This window comes from Python bivittatus, unplaced genomic scaffold, assembly GCF_059951505.1.
Source record: "Python bivittatus isolate LINGU-HERP-01145 unplaced genomic scaffold, Pbiv_v1 ctg000480_np1212, whole genome shotgun sequence".
Classification (NCBI taxonomy): Eukaryota; Metazoa; Chordata; class Lepidosauria; order Squamata; family Pythonidae; genus Python; species Python bivittatus.
In genome coordinates, this window is record NW_028277075.1 from 48,016,350 (window position 1) to 48,039,250 (window position 22,901).

A 22,901-nucleotide genomic window follows, 5' to 3' on the forward strand; every position below is an offset into this window, starting at 1 on the left:
GGAATCTGCTTTATTGTAGATACATAAAAAGACTTTGACTATTTCTACTCTTATAATTTTTGCATGCTCTTTCTCTTCCTTGAGTATAAATAAAATCTTTTTCACTGATGGGGAAGTTATAAATCACATCCCATCAGTTAAGTGCGTTTAAGACAAAGTGAGAGGAGTTATGATAATGATCTATTAAATTATATACAGTTTGGAAAATAGGGAGAAGTTTTTCTTGGGTCATTCATTGAACTCAGTGGAGGAAGATTCCAGATAGATTAAAGGAAATACCATATAAAATATGGATTTTTTTAAATCAGAAGGCGATAGTGATAACCATCAATTTGGATTATTTTACAGGGGAATTAGCTTTCTCCTTCATATTTTTTAAATCAGTGGCTATTGCATTAATAAATATTAGCCACGCTATTAGTAATTCTTCTGACTATGTGTTGCAAGGGAATTAGGTAGCAGCTGCTAATATGTTCTTGTCCTATGTGGCCATGATTATGTGGCTGCTTAATTGGTAGAATATTATATGGACTAGATAATTGTTGATCCTCCTCATCTATTTTCATTCATAACTCGCAATAGCATTTTTAAAAAACCAAGGCAACTTGTACTCAGCTCTAAGTTTTTTTTTTTTTTAATTTTTAGGCAAGAAGTCAAGACTTCTCTTTTCAGCCAGCATTTTAAAGTTTGGATAATTTTAATAATGGTTTGAACTGATTGTATGAAACTGTTTTATTGTTAACCACTCTGAGTGTCTCGTGGGAAGGAAGTGGGTTATAAATGATAAAAATAAATAATGCACGTAAGAAAATGGTGATAAATCTATAAAAAATAAGCTGAGGGAACAATATCAGTACATTTATAAGAACACAAACATTACTAATAGAATACCTTGTGAAATAAAAAAAAAAAACGTTTTCAAAAGATGTATGAGATCTAGAGCTCCCCAAGGAGAGAATTCTATAGCTGTGGAGTTACTATAAACCAAAAAGTATCCATAATGAGATGGCATACTATACTTAAGGTTTCTTAATTATCTTTAGAATTGTGACTGTAATTATTTGATTCTGATAAATTATTTTCAATGTGCTCTTTTTTAACAAATGTAAACTTAAACTTTTGAATTACTTAGAAGGATTAGCAGTAGTATTAAATAGCCCCAGATAACACTTGCTAGCACCAAAAGCTTTCCATGGCAATTTCATTATGGTTCTTCTTTCCTGTTGATCATATTGTATAAACTAATTTCGATTTCTGATGCTTTTTTTCAGATTGATGTATGTACTAATCTGTTACTAGTATTTACACCCTGTCCTTCAAGCAACTGTATTTCCAACATGCTTTGGCTTCCTTATTTACAAAAAATCTGCAATCAATTTAGTTTGCACACTTTAAGTCATTCTAGCCCAAATTGCTTAGGTATGTCAGTAAAATGCATACATTCTTCATTAGCAAGTACATGTGAAGCTGAAGAGAAATCATTGCATTTCAGTATTGGTGAAAACTCACAGGATGGAATAAACAGTGAAGATAGTCAACAATTACATAAATCAGTTATGGTTGAAGAAGTTGTTGAATTTTTAGCACCTCAAAAAGGACAGGTAAGTTGGAATTTATTTTCAAAGTAGACAAGCATTTTTCAAAATATAAACCACAGATTATAATATAGACATAATATTCTATTCTGTAACATATATTTGAGGTTCTTATTGTACTAGGTTCTTTTTTTATATTCTGTAATATTTTGTCACAAATGAAATACATAATTGCTTCATTAAAAATGGGCATATATACAATCTTGAGAGGAGGCAATCTTACACTGAATTTTGAGCAGTATCCAGTAACTGATAAGAAATGTAGTTTACCTACAAAGTTAGATATGGTTATGATATGAAAACTTGTCAAAAGACCTAGCGGGATCATTTGAGAAAATTTTGTAGGGAATCTCAAAACAGATGTCATGAATCAAATCTATCAAAGTAACCTTTGTCCTGTATCCAAGTTGGAAGGAAGTTTGAAAAGAATCAAAAGAAAATTTACATCTAATCATTCAGAAATTATTTAGTTATACTGCACAGCCTTCTTCCCAGAGAGAAAATGAATATAGTTCTAAAACTGGCCAAGCCATTTCATGTCTAATGATAATTAAAAAATAAATAAGCATATCACAATATCCTACTAGAAGAGAAATCCAACTCTCTAGTAGAGAAATGCTGATTATCTGGGACAATTTTCTGCTAAGATCTGCCTTATTGTCAGCAATAGCAACATTAAAACGTAAGTATCTAAATTATATAGAGTGTATCTTACAACATCTTGTCTGCATATTTGTTTGAAGGAAGCATTGCCGTGACCTCTTAGAGTGAAATTCAAATTAATCTTACCTGAAAAACTATTTTGAACCATATTTGTATGTATTATTTTTAATTCAGTTGCTGTTAATAGGTATGTATACTGCTCAGAATCTACTGTGATTAGAGCACTCTCTCTCTCTCCCTCCCCCTCTCCCTTTCTCTCTCTGTTACCAGAACCAGTTTGGTCTCGTGGTTAAGGCACCAGGCTAGAAACCAGGAGACTGAGTTCTAGTCCTGCCTTAAGCATGAAAGCCGTCTGTCTTTGAGCCAGTCACTCTCAGGCCATGATGTCAGGCTCAGGTGATAAGCCAGAGGATAAATTCTTGTCGCAACCAAGGGATCAACATTTGGTTGATCCAGAAAAAAAAAAAAAAAAAATGGACCCTGCACCTGTGGGAAAATGCTAGGAAGAAAAAAAAATTTTTGTTACCATCACTGCAACATAATAGGACTACAAATAGTTTTCCCAAACTTTCTTGCCATTGTTTTACCATCATTTCATTATTTTTCCTTATGATTATGTTTCTGACTTTAGGGAGTTGGTTTTAGTTCTTTTATCTGATTCACTTACCTTTGCACTGATAATTATTTTTATGGTGGATTTGGAAAGTTGTATATTGTAATAGTTGTGTAGTTTTATTATTTTTAACTAATAATCATTTATATAATTAATTGAATTTACTGAAGTGATCTTCTAGTCCACTTCATTTCTTCAAGCTTCTTAGCAGACTAAAAAGTTAGTGATCCACAAAGGAAATACAAGTGTATGCTCAGGTAATGTTTCTTCCTGAATATGTGACCCTTTCAGGTTTTTAGAAATGGGAAATAATCTTTTTAATTCAAATTCCAGGATAAACAATCATGTATTTAGGTTAGAATTTCCTTTGTGAAAAAATGTAATTATTTTGTGGTAAAATCTTTTGATTAGGGATATTGTTGCTCCATAATTTTGAATGCCATTTGTTTTACCTTAAATTATAGTTCTGTGTAGTTAAATCAGTTTATGTTATATATTCAGAATACTGTATAGTTTCACTATAACACTGATGCAGTATTCAAGCAGATAATTATTTTGTCTTCTGCTGTTCATAGCATAGTGCATAGTTCACACCTTACCCAACCAAACTGGACAAAGTCTGTGGTGTCTGAAGCAGTCCAGACACTGGTTGTGTCTCCAGATGTTAGTGTTTTTTTTTTCCTGCTGTGCTTGAAATGTATATCATTCTGTTGGCCATATTGGAATATGGTACTGGTGTATGCTGTTGGTGTCTTAAGTGGGGGGAGGGGGGGGCGGGATGTAAATTTAGCAATTCTGGAGATAGAAAATGAGCAATCTCAGAGTGTTGGTTTTAAAGGTGGGAGGGAAAAGATCTCAAACTGTCGGTGCTTGCAGTTCTTTTATGGTTTGAAAGGCCTCAAAAGTAAGTAGAAAAAAAAATGTAAATTTGAGTATAAAATCCTAGATTTGCTTGAAAAATTAGAAGTGCCCATTGCATATGTTTGTCAGGAACATGGTGTTTGTCAGAAGTATGCTACTTCAGATATTCAGAACACAAAAGAAAAGCTGCAGAAGTATGTATTGCAGTAAGGTATAGATGTTAGCAAGGAAACGAGTGAAAATAGGAAAGATAATTTGATGAATAGTGAAGTGGTATGTTCAGCAACATTCACGTGGCATTAATGTACACAGAATGAAATAAATAGTATTGTAGGAAACCACATAAATATACTGTAAGTTTCAAAACCATTGATGGCTGTAGAAATTTTGTAAATGCTATGGAATTTGTAATGAACCAACCATTGGTGAAGCTTTGCATGTATTGATGGAGGAGATAGAGCCTTTCAGCAAAAGTTTATATAAACTCATTGGTGATGAATATTATCCCAAATTTACAATGCCACTGAGATTCATTCATTACTGCACTCAATTCCTGAAAACATTCAGACATTTGAACCTGAAAGATCAACAGAAGGATAAAAATCAAGAAGAGGATGGCAAGAATTGTAGCTGCCACATAAGTCTTAAAACAATTTCAGAATAACTTTTCAACAACTGTTAATGGCTTTGACAACGGATTTATTTTATTTTTTTCAAAAAAATGACATGGAAGCTTGGTGGATTACTTGGATGATGAAAGAGCATCTGTCTATGAAAATATTTTGAGTCTTACCTCATTCTTCTTGATTTTACCTGTTACTTAGTGTAAATGATCAGTTTCCACTTAGCTCTTATGTAGTTTTCCATTGCTTTAGAATATTTCCCACTTCCCAGTTCCTTTTCTATAGTATTCTTTGAAGTGTGTTGTAAGAATGAGTCACATTCCCATTTTGGTTCATTTTATTTTCAATGAAGTTCCTGTTGCAGTAAATTTGCAGAAATTTAATTTCTAAAAACAGCATAAGATATGCTATATTATCTAAGGATTCTTTTTTTGGCATTTTAAGATTTCTTAGTTCATTAAAGAGTTCTATACTAGTGTATCCATAAACTTTGCTGATATAAGGTGTTATAGTTTTATATATGTTTCGTATCATACCTAGAATACCCTCTCCCTCATCTGAAGTCATGGGGATGGAGGGGGATGCCTTCTAGCAGAATATTTCTTCTTTTTTCTGTGATAACAAATCTGTAATGGGAGAAATAAATAAATGCAGGAAGTCTGCAAAGTAAGTGATGAAATGTAGACATGCTGGTGTTGAAAAAGGACTGGCAACATTGGTCTTAACATGTAGAACCTGTACAGTGAGATACTTATACTGAAAGCATATAACCTTTATTTCAGTTCCAGTTAACAGAATGTTTAGTTTATCTTGGGACCAAACCTCATGCGGTACTAAATCACATGAAGATTTTCCTTTTTCTTTACAAAATGCAGCAGTAGAAGCAACTATCTTCAGAGAATTAGACAGAGATTGCTGCTTGTGTCATTTGGGAAACACCTTTTTTTTTTTGCTAAATAATTCTTTTAATATTATTTGTGAATGCTAGAAGCTTCAAGCTAAATCAATTGACAAAATATTCAACATTTCTGGAAGACTAGGAGGAAGGCGGGAGGAGGTTTTGTGCTAAGAATATTGAATCACTATGTTGTTTGCTTTTATAGCAGTGAGTGTAAAGAGTCACTACGTAAGATCTCTGAACAACTGCATCCTCTTTATTATAGAATTTTGTAATTTGCTGTGATCTCTATAGCTTAATTTCATGGCATCTTTCTCACCTCCCAATTTCTGTTATGTCCCACAGTTTAATTCCTGAATACATTTTTACTGAAGGAAGGTGTATAGCTTTTACCAAGAAGAGTATTGCAAAGCATTTGGTCTAAGAACCAGATCTCATTTTCTGTGGTACTAAGTTAGTTTGCTGCTATCACATTGTATCACATAACAAATTACAGTATTTCAAGAGCTTGTTTATAATCCTATATGTTAATATGCAGTACTTTAGGGTGACTCAGCTTGTAAATGACTTTGTGTACACTTTCTATGTTAAAGCATTAGTCTTTGCAATTTTTTTTTTTTTTTTGGCAAAAGTAGTCACAAGAAAGTAATCTAAGACCTTTGAATGAGACATTGGTCCCAGAAGTAGTGATAGATATAAATAGTTATATACTCTTCCTGGTACTGGCCAACTTTATAAATATTTGAATATTGGTTTATACAGTGTGATTCAGATTTTCAATTTCCTGCTACACGAAATAGAACAAAAACATTAAACTAGTTAAATAAAAGTAATTGAGATATATGCCACTTAAACTACTGTTTATTTTAAGCAATAGTAGAATTAATGTAAGAATAGGAAAATACAAATAATTGAGCGCATTTCACTATGTTGGAATCTTATCCTGAACTAGAAGGCCATATTAATTAGACATGTATTCATCCGACATACAAAAATATTTATGTGATCATAACATAAATATGATATAACATGTTTTTTAAACTTGGTAGCCTGCAATGGGTAAACCAATTGATGACAATTCAAAAGCCATATTTTCAAATCATGGAAAAGTTAATCCATGAAAAACCAATTGGATTGGATCCTGAATTGTGCAGAGCAAAACTCTGAGAACTGGATGGTCATAGTTGTAAGAAGGTTAAATAATTTTTCTTGATTGCTCTTCTTCCTTCAGACTTCTATCTGCAATGCTGAAAATCTTGATAATTTGACATTTTTATGGAACAATGAGTGAATGGACATTTGGGCAAATAGATTAAAGAGGAATCAGCTTAAAATCACTATTGGTCATTCCTATCTTCCCCTTACCACGGAAAGGAATGCTTACTGTAAGTTCATGGAAGGCCAACTCTGGAGACAATTTGATCAGTTTTGGTATCCTACTTGGTTTCTGTTTCTTTGAAGCTTGATGACTTAATGCCATAAAGTTGTCAAGATTTTCTTCTTAGTCAACATGGCTGAAAACGTTTATAAGGTAAAGTCGAGCTTGACTCTGAGTCCATCTTGAATTCTGGTCTATGAAGTTTTCTCAACAACAGTATGAAAGTAGTGTGCCCTTGCCAATATGGTATAGTGGCTGGGATATTAGACTAGGACCAGGGAGGTCTCAGTTCAAGTCTACTATCAGCTAAACTCAATGGTGATCTTGAGCCAGCCCCTAGCTCTTAGCTTAGTCTACTGCACAGGGTTATCATGGGGAAAATTGAAGGTGGAAGTAGTACTATACATGTTGCCTTGAGCTTCCAGCAAAAAATGGGATGTAATGTGCCTTTTCCGTAACTGCCCCTACCTTGTGGAACACCCTCCCCCTAGCGATCTGGCAGGCTACCACCCTTTTAGCGTTCTGGAAGGCCATCAGGACCTGACTCTTTACCCAGACACTGGGTAGAGTGATGGAAACTTATGGATGGCTGTTGGGGCATCCTAGGAGATGACTGGACTGCTGGATTTTTTAGTTCCTGGTTTTAGCTTTCTTTTTATGATTTTATGGTTTGTAGTTTTATTACTGCTGTGAGCTGCCTAGGGTTGTGTTTTAAACTGGCAGCCATACACATCTTTTAAATAAATAAATAAATGTAATTCTAAATAAAAAAGAAATAGTACTTTTGATTTCTCCATCTAGCCTAGAATCCTAGAATACCCTTTCCCATTCAAGTACTATTGCAGTTTGAACTGGCTTGCTTTTTTTGAGGTCAGTCCAGGTGCTGCTGTTTAACAGAGCAGAAGTATTTTTATTCATTTAAAATTATTTTAATTAGTTTTTTCTTGTTTTTTTTCCCCTGAAAGTTCTTTAAAATGGTTTTCAAATAGGAACTTTACACAAAATAGTGATAAAGTATCTCTGCAACTCCAATTTAACACAGAAGAATCACAAAACAAATTGCAGGTGATAAAAACTATGAAATTTCAATTGATCAAAAAGGCCAAATTGATAACTAGGAATATAAGATAGACATAGAAAAGAAATTAGTAAAAGATTTATTGCTTACAGATGAAAACATATATCACCAATGATATTACCTGTAATTAACTTTCACTACTACAGTTTTACAAGCCTGAAGCTGCTTATAAACACCTAACGAGCCTAAAACATTTGTTCAACAACAGTACACTTTCAGATAGATAGAAACAGATTCTGAAGCAGACCCAGAAACCTATTCTGTCTTTCCATAATTACTTTTGTAGCAACATTACAGGATTCTACAACATCACTCACAGCATCAGAGGTTGATACAGGTAGTCCTCGATTTACAGCATTCATTTAGTGACTGTTCAAAGTTACGATGCACTGGGAAAAGTGACTTACGACCAGTCCTCACAGTTACAACCATCGCAGTGTCCCTGCAGTTGTGATTGTGATTTGCATGTGATTTGGCAACCACGCATTTACAAAGGTTGCAGCATCCTGCAGTCACGTGATTGCCATTTGCGACCTTCCCAGCCAGCTTCCAACAAGCAGGGAGGCGGGACCTATTTGAACAGTCTGCCCCTGGCGACCGATGGACCCGCAAGGGTTCCGAAGGGAGCCGGGGGTTGTTCCTGAGGCCTTGCTGCATGGTCCAGTGGAGGCCCTGGTCACAGCCTGGAATAAGGAGGCAACTGGGGCCTTGGACAGGATCGCGCCTGTGTGGCCTCTCTTGGCCCATCACCCTGGCACTCCCCGTGGTTTACGGAGGAGTTAAGGGAGCTGCAGAGGGCTAAGAGACGTCTTGAGTGCTGCTGGTGGAAAACTAAAGAGTCCGACCGAACACAGGTTAGAGCCGCTATTAAGGCCTACCTAGTGGTGGTAAGGGCAGCGAAGTGTCATTATTTCTCTACTCTTATTGCATCCTCAGAGTGTTGCTCGGCATCCCTGTTCAGGGTCACTTGGTCCCTCCTGGATAGGGAGGGCTCGGAGGACTCTCTACAAGGCCGTGCAGAGGAATTTGCTGAACACCTGATGGGTAAAATTGCTCAGATCCATTCTCAGTTGGAGGCCAGGTGTGAGTTGGGTCCAGTGGAGATGCCCGGGGAGCGGTCTTACCCAGTTATCTGGGAACGGTTTGATGCTATTGGCCCTGAGGAAGTGGACAGGGTCCTCAGGGCTGTTAGTGCGGCTACTTGTATTTTGAATCCTTGTCCCTCCTGGTTGATTATAGCCACCAAGGAGGTGACTTTAGGGTGGGTACTGGTGGTGGTCAATTCATCCTTGAGGGAGGGGATGTTCCCAAAGCCTTTCAAGGTGGTTTTGGTCCACCCCACTCTTCAAGAAACCATCACTAGATCCCACCCTTCTGGACAATTTTCGTCCAGTCTCCCACCTTTTTTTTCCAGGAAAGGCGGTAGAAAAGGTCACGCAGCAGCTTCAGAGGATCCTGGAGGAAACGGATTATCTGGACCCCATCAGTCAGTTTTCAGGCCTGGTTTTGGGACAGAAACAGCATTGGTCACACTTGTGGATGATCTCTGGCGAGAGCAGGATAAGGGTAGTGCATCCATCCTTGCTCTTCTTGACCTCTTGGTGGCTTTTGATACCATCGACCACTGTATCCTTTTGGATCAGCTGCAGGAGTTGGGGCTGGGTGGCACAGTGCTGTGCTGGTTCAGCTCCTTTCTCTAAGGCCAAACCCAACTGGTGTTGATAGGGAGTGAGAGGTCCAACCCACGGCCCCTACTTTGTGGGATGCCTCAGAGTTTGATGCTCTCGCCACTCCTATTTAACATGTACATGAAACTGTTGGGTGAGATCATCCGGCACCATGGGATGAGGTATCATCAGTATGCTGATGATACTCAATTATCTATCTCCATCCCGGGTGACCTAAGTGATGCTGTGGCTACCCTTTCGCAGTGCCTGGAGGCTGTAGGGGCCTGGATGGGGGACAACAGGCTTCAACTGAACCCTGGTAAGATGGAGTAGCTGTGGGTATGGGGAGCCTCAAGATCTAGGAGTTTATCATCTTTGGTTCTTGACAGGGTTGCGTTGCCCCAGACAGACCCGGTGCATAATCTGGGGGTCCTCCTGGGCTCATGTCTCCTGTTCAAAGAGCAGGTGGCAGTTGTGGCTAGGAGGGCCTTTGTGCAACTTTGTGTTGTGCAGCAGGTACGCCCTTTCCTCGATTGGGAGGTCCTCCGCACAGTCACTCATGCCCTGGTCACCTCCCAGTTGGATTACTGCAATGCGCTCTATATGGGGTTACCCTTGAAGAATATCTGGAAGCTACAGCTCATGCAGAATGAGGCGGCACAGTTCTGAATGCCTCCAGGGGGCCACATATAACACCACTGTTACGTGAGCTGCATTGGTTGCCAGTTTGCTTCCGGGTCCAATTCAAGGTGTTGGTTATCACCTTTAAAGCCCTTCATGGCATAGGACCAGGTTATCTGAGGAGCCGTCTCACCTCTGTTATATCAGCCTGCTCCACTTGGTCCCACAGAAGGGGCATGTTGCAGACCCCACCAGTCAAGGAATTTCGACTGGTGGGATCTAGGAAGAGGGCCTTTTCTGTGGTGGCCCCCGCTCTGTGGAACAACCTACCTCCCAAGGTGCGGTGTGCCCCCACTCATGGCCTTCAGGAAAAGCGTGAAATCCTGGCTATGCCAGAAGGCCTGGGGGCTTGCATCAGTGGAAGTGGCTTGTGGGTAATTGATTTTGCCCCTCCATCATGTTGAATGTTTTTGATATTGAAGTATAGGGTTTGTTTTACAGTCTGACTTTTAATTGATTAATTAATTTTAATTATTTATGTGGTATTACTTTTAATTGTCCATGGGTTTTTGGTTTTAATTGTGAGCCGCCAGAGTCACCTGTTGGGGGAGATGGGCAGCATACTAAATAAATAAATAAATGTATGTATGTATGTCAGTCACTCAGTCAGTCAAGGGGGAACCTGGCAAGGAAAGTTGCAAGTTGCAGTCATATGATGTCGCATTTAACGACCATGGCAAAAAAGGTTGTAAAATGGGGTGTGGTCACGTGATGCTTCACTTAACAACTGTACCACTTAACAAATGTTCTGGTCCCAATTGTGGGCGAAAATCAAGGACTACCTGTATATTTGTTCATCTTCAGTAATATATACCATAATTTGTCAGCAGTGCCTTGTGCTTTAGGAAAATTGGCAAATTGATTTGCAAGAGAATGAGTGGGCAAAAAATTGATATCAGAAATAGCAATATACAAAAACCATTTGGGGAGCATTTTAAGTCCCTGTTAAACTGCCTTTTTATCTCAAATTGGCTGTCTTTGTATAAAGGAATTACAAAAGTGATTTTATCAGAAGACAAGAGCTCTGGAATTTATTAAGAGATTTAATGTGCACAGTAGATTAAATAACCAAGTGTTATAGTTACATTACATGAGTTAACTGACCCATTAGTCAAAGAATGCCAGTTGTATACCAAACAGAAATGATTAATTTCTATAGGTTACCTGTAACCACTATATTTAATTTTTCTTTTCCTCTTCTTTTACACTTGTCCATTCAGTCATGGGTGTTGTAATAAGGAAGGTTGAACCAGCCCCTCTTTCTCAGGTACTTAGGTTCTGAGGTAACCTGTGCCTAGAGGTGAAGAGCGACTGGAAAATTAGGTCCCTTTGTGCCATCATCCCTTTGTTATAAACCAGTTTCTCCCTTCTGCACCAGCCCTTTGGGGAACCAGGAGAGGATTGGAGGGGAAATCTTCGCTCTTCCCTGGGTATGACTATATACACAAAGGGAAACTAAACAAAAAGTCAACTCAGCCAAACTGAGGCAGGTGCCTAGAAGGCCACAGGTCAATTCCAGGATTTAAATAAAAATAAACTTTATTAAAAGTGCCAAAAGAAGATAAGGTTCTACACACACAATGCACAGTTAAAAAGAGAAAAACTGCAAAAAATCCTATCAGAGTTCTAACCACAGCCAAAAAACTCAGTTTCCAACCTGGCTTCAAGTAAACACTCATCTAGGACTCCATCCAATTCTCTCCAAAACTAAAAACTCTTCCCACCCAAAGCCTGACAGAACCCCCTTCTTTTCCTTTATTGGCTCAGGTAACTATCTCTGGGCACATAACACTGCCTTGTTCTTTAAAAGGCCAGATGCTCCCCATTACAAATGTATATCAATCTTCTCTAGTCTGGGACCCCTTTAGATCCAGCTCCTTGAAATGCCAAACATAAAACCATAACAGTTGGAAAGGGCCACTTAGGTCCTTAAGTCTAATCTCCAGTTTAGTACAGAAATCCAAACTAAAACTTCCTTATCAAGTGGCTGTCTAGTTCCTATCTGAACTAATTACAGCTCTCTGGGTAGCTGGTTCTATTGTCAAGCTTCTCTTAGTGTTAGAAAGTTCTTACATTTAGACAGCATCATGCATCTGATAAAATGAGCTGTGGCTCAAAAAAGCTTATGCCTTTTAGTAAAATTTGTTAGTCTGAAAAGGTGCTACCAGATAATTCCTGATTTTATCTGCGTTCCTGTAGCTTAAGTCCAATATTTGATGCCCTTTATTCTGGAGTGACAAGAAGTCGTGGACCTTCTTTGTGACACCGTCTTAGATGCTTGAAAAGTGTTGCCATTGTCAGGCAGAGTGATAATCACAAACACTCCTGTTTGTGCAGAGCGCAGCACAAACTCCAGGAAAATATTAGCCATGAAAGCAAACACAATGCAATGTCCATTTCTTGTCTTCCAAAGAAATCCAGTCAGAAAATATATACTAACTGGTGTTTATTGATAAAAATGCAAAATTCCATAAAATGCAAATATCATACAAAATATAAAGAAAAACACATCTTCCCATGTAATGTAGCATCCAAGACTTATTAGCAACACAAGCGTAACAAAATCTCTAGCTACAAACTCTTAGAGAAGAGGTACACTACTTGGTAATATGCTACAACTATGTAGCCCATAAAACCTACATAGTGGCTAACACTAAAACAACTAACAACTACTCAGGCTGCACATTTTCCTCTCCTTGTATTATAGCTCTATGCCACCCCCACTGGGTAACTAGCATACACACGCCAATAGGTGGCAGTAAATAGCACAATACACAACACGCAATAACAGGTGTTTTTCACATGATCTCTGTAGCCAAAATATTATTTGTTATTGTTGTAAAGATAACGGGATGAATCCTTTCCCATGAGAAGGAAAATCCTGACACCCCTCTCAGCCCATTTTCGACACAACAATTACACGTTACAAAAATAATACAGACAATTGATTACAACAATATAGAATCAATTACATTTGTTCAAATCCAAGTCTGGTTAACATTGTTTCATGTTGTACAATAGGCAATGATTTGGTAAATACATCTGCAAGATTTGCTTCAGATACACAATACACAAGATCAATGAAATTTTCTAACATAGCTTGTCTAAACATTGATGCCAACATCTCCCAGCTTGTTTCAATCCATATAGTGCTTTACGCAACCTGTAAACTTTCTGGGAATCTCCACATGAATATCCTGGCACTTGTTTCATGTAAACAACTTCAGGAAGTTCAGCATTTAAATAAGCTGTATCCACATCAAAATGATGAACAACCATGTTTCTTTGTGCAGCTAAGGCCAACATTACACGCAATGATTCAGGCCTAACTGTGGGTGCATATGTCAGGTTGTAATTCACAAACTGCTCTTGTGAATAACCTTGTGCCACCAACCTAGCTTTATACTGCACAGTATCATCAGGTAAAAGCTTCTTTCTAAATACCCATCTGGAACCTATAGTTTTTTCTGATACAGGTAAATCAACAATTTCAAAAACATTTTGTTTTACCAATGAATTAAATTCTGTGTCCATAGCAATGTTCCATTTATCTTGCTCATCAACAGGTAAAGCTAACATTTCTTTGAAGTCTTTTGGTTCGCAAGTGATGTGACATACTCTCACTTGTTGAACAACAAACCTTTCAGGTGGAACCCCTTTTGTTATACGGGTTGACCTACGTGGAATCTCAAAAACGCTTTGTTCCTGTTTTTCACTTTTCTCTTTTGCCTGTGCCTTTAACTGCTCAGCTTCAGCTACAGCCGGCAACTCCTCCGCTGTCGCTTCTTGTTTTATCTGCGGAGGGGGGGGTGCATTGGCTGCTTGCTCTCTAGCTAAGTCTGTGTATGAAGGCAAAATGACTTCTGGATTTGCATGCAGCCTTTGCCAATTAGAAGGCTCTTCAAAATTACAACTTCTGGAAATAACTACTCTTCCATTTCCTACTGAAAATCTATATCCTTTAGATTCTCCTGCATATCCAACAAATCTAAGATGCTGTGTTTTTGGTTGGTTTTTCCTCCTTTGAGCCTGAGGAATCTGTACGTAGGCAAACGTTCCAAACGTACCCAAGTGCTTTAAGGAAGGATATCTCCCAAACAGCAAAAAATAAGGAACTTCATTCACAGCTGAATTCCAGTGTCTATTTGTGAGAAACACTGCTGTTAACATTGCTTCACCCCAAAAATGGGATGGCACATTAGCATCCTGCAGTAGGCTATCCTTCAAAACCTTCAGAACGCCAACATTGCGCTCAGCTACGCCATTTTCTGCAGACACACCAACATTTGTTAATCTGTGGAAAATTCCTTTTCTACGTAGCCAGTTTTGAAACTCATTGCTTACAAACTCACCCCCTCTGTCCGTTTGCAAACTCCCTACTTTGTGCCCATGTTTTCTCTCAACAAAAGCCACAAACTCTTTGAAACGAGAGAAAGCTTCAGATTTCTGTTTAAGCAAATAACAAAATGTGAAACGTGTTTTATCATCATATCCCTGCTCAGTCTTCTCAAATATATCCGGTTCCTTCAGAACCCTGATCATGTTCTTTGTTCAACTTGTACCCATTTGTCTGAATCCTTCTTAAAATGTGGTAGATAGAACTGGACACAATACACAACACTGAGTTTGATCAAAATTACACTTGTATTTTTTTTCAATCACATCACACTGTTGACTTGCAGGTCATCCTTGCTTAATGACCATTCGTTCAGCAACCATTCAAAGTTACAATGGCGGTGAACGAACCATAGTTACAACTGGTCCTCAAAGTTACAGCCATTGCAGCATCCCCATGGTCATATGATCAAAATTTGGGTGCTTGGCAGCCCGCCTACATTTATGTGCACGAACTCCCCCCACCTGCCTATCTCCCCCCACATCTCTGCCCTTTTGGCCACCCTGCACTTCACCACCACCTACACCTACAGCCCCCTGCCACCCCTAGCTGATCTGGGGGAGGAGATAGGCAGGTGGGGGGAGTTGAAGCAGAGGCAGGCACGGCAGGGCAGGAGAAGTGTAAGGCCCTTGTCTAATGACAGAGCAGTCCAGACCTAACAACTACAACCAGGAGTACTGGAACTGCTGTTGCTAAGCAGTGCAGTCACGTGATGTTTCGCCTAGTGACCACTTCACTTAGCGATGGAAATTCTGGTCCTAATTAGGGTCATTAAGCGAGGACTACCGGTATATTCAATTTGCAATCAGCTACTATTCCATGATCTTTTCCAGAAATCTATTACCATGCTAGGTATCTTTCTTGGCATTTTTTCCCCATGTGTATGGTCTTTGCTAAATTTCATTCTATTATTCTCATTCCATTTCTCTTAACAAATCAAGATAGTTTTAAATTTTATTTCTGCCTTTCGTCATATTAGCTATCCTTCCTAATTTTGAGTAATCTGCAGATTTAATAAGCATTCCCCCCACAATGGCTACTTCAGTTTGATGAATGGCTGATGGGGGCACTTTGACTAAGATTTTTGAGCCAGTTATCCATCCACCTAATTGTCTTCTGTCCAACCCATAGTTAAATAGCTTGCTAATAAAAACTACTGTGGAGTTTGTCAAATGTTTTTCAAAAATTAAGATACAGTAGCTGTTCAACATTCCCAATGTCTGCTAAGGAAATTACCTGATCAGAAAATGAAGTGAGAGTCTGGCAAGAATTATCCATGTTGATTTCTGATAACCACTGGCTTATTTTCATTACAGAGCAATTTCTTTATGATCTTCCCAAATGTAGATACCAAACTGATTGGTCTGTATTTCTCCTTTTGGATTTCCCTTTTTCCCTTTCTTTCTGTGAAGCAATGAGTTGGTAACTACCATGTCTCTTCTTTTTATCTTCTGCAGGGTTCAGTGGCATCCTTTCTGTCCTTCAGTGATATATTAACCTGTCTCCTGTTCAGCAGTCCCCCTTTTTTCTTCTCATAAAGTCTCAGAGTCTGTATCTTCAGCAAGAAATAAAGCTGTTTCTGAATTCCAGTAGTACAGTTTATCTACATTTTCCTTTATTCTAATAGAACATCTGGAGGGTGCCTAGGCTAGTAATTGCTGAGAGTTCTATAATTAGAAGCATGTAAATATGGAGAATACCCAGGCTGGAGATGGCAGGCATAATTCACAATACCAGGATTCAAATAATATATTCCTCCAGAGAGGCAGCATGGTGTAGTGGTGCTGGACTGGGAGTGGAGAGACCCAGATTCTAGCCCTCCCTTAGGCACTGTAGCCAACTACCCCTCAGCCCTAATCAGCATCAGGCTTGGTAACAAGCTAGCTGATAAACAAAACCCCTAATCACCTCATGCACTGATAACTTTGCTGTACTAACTAGGTAAGTGCAGTGTGAAAACAATTGGTCCTGCAACATTCAGAACAAACACTAGCAATAACACAGTTCTATCATCCAGAAGAAAACAAGCTATGATATGGAATAGCATGTCATGTGAACAAGTCTTTAAGTCTGTAGCATTTTTAACAACAACTATGTATTTTTAGTTTCATAGGATAATTAAAAAATACTTTGTTTAATATATGTTTTTTTTTTAATTTCTGAATACTGAGTTAATAGGTAATACTTTTAAAAATGAAGATGTACCTTTTAACCCAGATAAATAGATAACTGCTATTGTAAGCATGTAGTACTTAATTTTGCCACTTATATTTATATGTAAATAGTATTTTCAAGTAGTCAAAAATGACTAAAATAAAAGTACAGAAAGTGAAATTAGTGTAGCAACACATCTCCTCATGATTATATCAATAAGAAGCTCTAAAACATGAATGTTTTCAAGCAATGTGGACATAGAGAAAAGAGTTTAAGGGAACCTGTATGAAGGAATTATGTCAGAGTAGCATACATTCTTAATAGAGTCCTAGAGTCTCTTGTGTGAGATGGTTGGCTATATAAATGTGATGTATAAATAAATAAAGTAAATAATAGTAGATCTAAGATTGACAACTTACTATTGTTTTCATTGTTAGGATTTTTATACCTCTTCTTTTTGGAAGTACAGTAGAGTCTCGTTTAACCGACCTTCGCTTATCCGACATTCCGTCTTATCCGACGCCCCTAAAAAAAACACCACAACACGCATAAATCGGCAACAAGAAAAGTGTGCCGCTTGTTTGTGAGTGTGAGTGTACTCTTTCTTGTTGCTCCTGACGGTGTGGCGCTGCAACGCAAAAATCGATTGCAACAGGCGCAGCGGATCAGTTTTTTTTTTTTTTAACGCACTCAGTTGTTACTGTGTGTTATCTGACATTTTCGCTTATCCAACGTTCTGCCGGCCTGTTTATGTCGGATAAGCGAGACTTTACTGTATTTAGTACTTTGTTAAAAAAAAGTAAGACCACATTCATTATCTATCCCTATTATTTTTTATGAAGTCTGATTTGTGACTTGGTATTGTGATTCCATTTTACCAACTGCATGATCCCTAGTTGAGTGAGGACCCTGAAAAGCAATTGCGGCAGCCACCCAAAAGATTAAGATAGAGAAGGTAATAACTGTAATTGTCAGGGTAATTATAAAATTAGAATAATAATAAAATTAGGGAAAAAGTAAAAATACGCACAATCCAATTATTTTTTAAACATAACTTTCACTCTCCTCAATTTTCCAGTTTCATTCCAAATATTTTTATTAGAGAATGCTTGTAGCTTTTTTTTTGTGTGTGTGTGTGGTATTAGAATAAATGAAAAGATGATAAACTTTGAAGCTAAAAATGCCAGCATTATTCCATGCTGCTAGAGTAATATTTATTTAACAGGAAACACATATTTTGAAGTTTGATCAAATGTTAAAGGCAACAGGAGATGCCATAATATTAGGTTATTTTGCTACTGCAGGACTTGGAAAGTTATGACACCATGTTCCTATAAACGCTGGAGTGTAATTGAATTTTTTATTCTCCCTGTCTATTGGCAGCCTATTCACTTCTGGATAGATTGAATGGGAATCCTTCATTCTTAAGATAACTCTTCACCTCCTATAAGGTTAAACAGATACCTTTTTATCCCATATCCCATCCCTTATTTATGAGCAAATCCATAAGACATCAACTTTTCAATCCTGGTGTCAGCAAAAAGTCCATAAAGGTTTGCCAGAACATTGAAAAGCAAAGTCTTATTTTAACTTTGAGTAACTAAACCAACTTTATATTCCTTCCTTTTATTTCTAACAGTCTTAATATTTAATTCAATCAAATACTGTCTTATGATTTGATTTCTCTTCAATTCTTCTTTATCCCATCACACAGATTTCTTCAAGGCTTTAACAAACCTCTTTTGTAAATTCAGTAAGAAAACATTTTCCAGGTTGTTCTCTTGGTTCATCACTTGTATTTCCCTTTTAATTTTTAAAATTTCAGCCAGTTTCTTTTGTATATCCACTAAAGTGTCCTTTTCCAAATCATTATCTTGGCCTGTCACTTGTAGTTCCACTTTCTGTACTTTTACCTTATAAGATAAAATTTGTTCCACATCTGTCATTCCTTCATTAACATCTTTTAGACATAGTCTAGCCATAGAAGCAGACATCATTACTGACAATGTTGATATTGTACTTACTTACTTCTGGCTCCATTCTTCAGAGATCTCCTTTAATATTTCCGATGTTATAATGTTTTGTATAATTCCATAAGTCCCAGTATTAACTGACATCAAGCTTTGTATTTTTTTTTCTTCTGCTTAAAATCTTTAGTCTCCTCTAGTGTCTAGTTTCTAAAGTAATCAGTTTTCTTTTGTTATGGCTTGCAATTGCCAGAATAACCAAAATAAGTCTGTTTCCCATGAGAAGTTGTTTATTTTTAATGGTTAATTCCAAAATCTAATGGTAAAAGTCAATATTCCAAATTTATCTGGACCCTTAATCCATTTATAACTTTCTTAGGTCAAAGTCTTATTTAGCTTTTTGCAGTTTATTTCAAATTCTTCAAGTTCTTAAGCTTCTAATTAATTTTTCTTTTGTTTAGAGTTGAAGATAAACTCATCCAATGAAGACTTTTCAGACCTGTCATTCTCTCTAAAAGCTTTGTAATAGTTAATAGGCAATTTCCAAAAAGGATCAGAAAGTGAGGTTTGCAAACTTACTGTCCTTTAAAAGTCTCTGTTGTGGTTGTGAGCAAGATGACTGATCCCATTGCCTCCTGGTGCTCAAACCTGTAGAAAACTGCTGTCCTGTAGTCGTCTTGCGAGGAGCAGCCATCTGGAGCACATGTGGGCAATCTCCCATCCTCTCCTTATCTGGAGAGGTGCCAAGGAACTGGTCTGCTCAGTGGTTCCTTGGTCTTTGCCACGGTTGTTGATTATGTTTTCACAGAGCTCTCTTCAGTTCACCATACCTCCCCCAGAAGTCTTTTTATTGTTCACTTTTATCACATTAGGTCTGTTGCTTATGGGGAGTGGGATAAACATTGGAAGTTCCATTTTTATATATACTCTGTGTGTGTGTATGTGTGTGTGTATACTGTGTATACGTATATACAGTATATATGCAATTTTTCCAAAATTCATAATTGTTTTCAAAATTTCTTCTACTTTATACTTGTTTTCTAGGCTCATATGATAAAGGTACAGGACTTCCTTTGAGTCTTGGTGGCTAGTTTTGGCAACAAAATAAAACTTGAGTAAGATATTAGGCGGACTTTTTTTGTCAAAAATGTGGTGGTGGCTCAGCATACCATATAGACTTGAGTTCAGCAGGTTTGGAAGAGGACTTTGGGTGTGATGAATCCAAGAAGTCTCAATCCTGGACTAACTCTTTCATGCCACCCAACCTAAGAATATAGTCATTCTATTATATTGTCTCTTCAGTTTCTCAACCAAGCAGAAATCTGAGGCATCAGGAAAAGCTAAGGGCTGTTTTAAAGCAGCAGTGTGGGGATGAGGGGATCATGGTGGTGAGACAATTAAAGGATTGCCTGTTTTTTCCCATCCCTTTTAAAGCCTTAATTGACTAAAGAGTAATGCTATATCAATAGTTCTTTTGCTGTGAATTAACCCAGCCTGTAAATATCCTGTAGTGAACTCTCCAAGGTCCTGATATTACCTAGTTCTACTAGAGCCCAGATATGTTTATCTTTCTTACTCTTCTTGAATAACCAGTTCATACTTGGGGTACTCAGCATGGTCTAGACACCTTGATGGCACTGAATAGAAGTAGGCAAATTTAAGCAAAATATGTCTAGCAAAGGCTATTGGTTATTATGATTATGTATAATTTCCAGATTCAAAATTACTATGCCGTTTGAATGCTAGTTTCTGAGAGAAAGAACAGGATGAGTATATTGCTTTTATGTCCTCCCTCTGGGTATGATGGAAAATACATGTTCTGTTTCAGTGGTGGGCAATCTTTTTGTGACAAGAGGTCATACTTTTACATTTTTTCTGTCTTGTCTCTCACCCCCCCACACACACTTTACATATAAACATGCTTATATTTGTTTGCACCTTCAAAGGCTGGGGGGCCTTCAGTCTCTCCCTTCTCTAGAATGTGTGGAATTTAAATTTTCAGCCTTTTTTCCTATTTCATTTATCAAGACCTATCACACTGACTTAACTCTAATTCTTTAAACATAAAATAGGAACAACTGACCTTATGTTTTTTTCTTTTTTAAGATAGATAATAGATATGCAATAAAGCATCAACATAGGATTCTCTAGAATGGGTAAGACCATATTCTTTCATGCTTGAAGCTATGAAAATGTTATATTCATGTTGAGGCAAGGCCAAAGAGAGGTGTTACTCAAATGAAAAGGTAAGAGATCATGGGGGAATGCTACAAAACCAACAGTTGGCTAAAAGAGATTGTCGTTCTGTAGCACTGGAGAATGTTAGGAAATAAGTAGGAAGAGGCATACGAAAAGGGAACACTATGGCAGCATTTTTCTTATTTAACAAGATTTGGATCTGAAAACAAAACACCATTAATATAACAGAACAATTAAAACAAGTTATCTAAAAAACAAAATACTTCCATGGGATTGTCAATCAGTAATCTGAGCTGACAACTGTGTTTTAATTAAATTTGAGACTGTTACCAATTAGTCTATAGCACTACAGGCTTCAAACTGCCTATGACTCAGTGTGCTGACTCATCCAGCAAAACTTTTGTTACCAAAGAAATATCCAGGCACCCACAAGGATAAAAGATCAAAAGAAAAGCAGGTTCACTGACCTTCTTTCCCAAACCTTTCCACTAAATTTCAATTATCAGAAATGTGCAATGACTTTCTCTCCCCCACTTAATTCACACAATTTTGTGGTCAGAGCAATTGCAGAAACATGACTTTGTTGTTACTAAAAAGTAAATAATTCACTTTGACTATACTTTCTTTTAAGGATTTTGCTTAGAGCTAATACTTGTATTTGTACAAATCGAAGCTCAATAGCTCATAAATGCATTGTATATAGCTTGCAAATATTTTCAGTTACCTAATCATAACTTTTATATTTCTTTTAGAGAAAGGTGTGAAATTATGAAAATAATTAGTGATATTTTATTGAAATCACATTGAAACATTTTCATTGTCTTTTACTTATAGATGGTTTATATGACTGAACTGTGTTCTACCACAAAATGAAAAAGTGAAAAATTCAGAACAAAAATATAATTCTCATATGTATTCTTCATATTGTTTTAACTTTTGTTGTTTTTCCCACTTTATTGCATACCACCCAGAGTTTCATCATTTGGGCATTCTACAAATATTGTAAATAAACAAATATGACTCTTTGTCTCAAAGTATAATTTTATTATTATAATATCAGTGCAGATCAAGCAAGATTTGTCTAAAAAAACCAGGGTAATAATAGCTACCTCCTTAAGTTCACAGAGTTAAGTAAGATTGGTATACCATTTACCCTTTTCTTGACTCTTAAAATTCTCATCGTGATCTTGGACACTGAAAGATTTCAGGATTAAGCAACTTTTCAGCTATCATTCACAGATCCTTGAGGTATTTTCTCTCTTGGCAAGCTCTCATAACTTATCTTTGCTTTACTTGGGATAGCCTTTCTGAACCTGACACACAGATATGTTGGGTTGCAACTATTATTATCCACAGTTGGCATGACCGACAATCACGCTAGCTAGAGATGTCAAAAACTGTAACTCAAAGCATCCTGAATATGATAGGAAAGGCTGTGTTAGACACTTCTTCAGTAGCTTAGCAGCAGACAATAGTACCTCTGTTGATCCTTTTGATACTGTTTTAGTCAGAGCTGTTTGACCAATTATCTTCAGTTATCTTGCCCCAGTATCTACTACTTGATAGGTCTATAATTTGAAACAAAGTCAGAAGCAGGCTTTTAGATCATGTATAAATTGCAATGTTTTGACATCGTCTACCTGATGACAGAGCTAAGTGTATTGTCAAAATCAAAACTGCTATTGACAATCATAGTAGTTAGTAGTATAGTAAAATAATAGACAGCCTACAGCAGTCCTTGAATAGTTTTAGGCCTTATCCAAGTCTGACAGCTTCATCTCCCATTTTTTGTTGTTGCACATAGCTATTACCCTTCAAGGAACAATTTTATTTTATAATAACAATATGTTTTAACTTTATTTTATCAGTCTTTATTCTCCAGAATTTATTTTCTGTAACCTAAGTGTTTACATCAAGATTCTTGAATAATTTTGACATATTGATTGCAAATTGTTATTGATAGCTTGAAATGGGTTCACAAATGTGAATCCTTTCACTAAACAAGCAATACATAAAATCAAATTTTAAAATCCACATTAAGGTAACAAAATAACTGTCTTAAGTTTTCAGCTTTTCTAGAATGCTTTGTCTGACTAGATGGTAAACAAAGGAAAAGTGGAGGGGGAAC

The 22,901-nt window shown here is 37.2% G+C and overlaps 1 protein-coding gene across 4 annotated transcripts in view; it reads left to right on the forward strand.

Moving 5' to 3' along the window:
• The window catches only part of METTL15 (methyltransferase 15, mitochondrial 12S rRNA N4-cytidine), a 100,386-nt gene that overhangs the window by 3,059 nt on the left and 74,426 nt on the right, over positions 1 to 22,901 (forward strand). For all 4 annotated transcript variants that reach the window (XM_088145848.1, XM_088145850.1, XM_088145847.1 and 1 more), the window contains one exon: positions 1,272 to 1,601. In XM_088145848.1, the coding sequence (XP_088001974.1) occupies positions 1,338 to 1,601 (264 nt within the window). In that variant the 5' untranslated portion in view covers positions 1,272 to 1,337. The remainder of the gene's footprint in view (positions 1 to 1,271; positions 1,602 to 22,901) is intronic.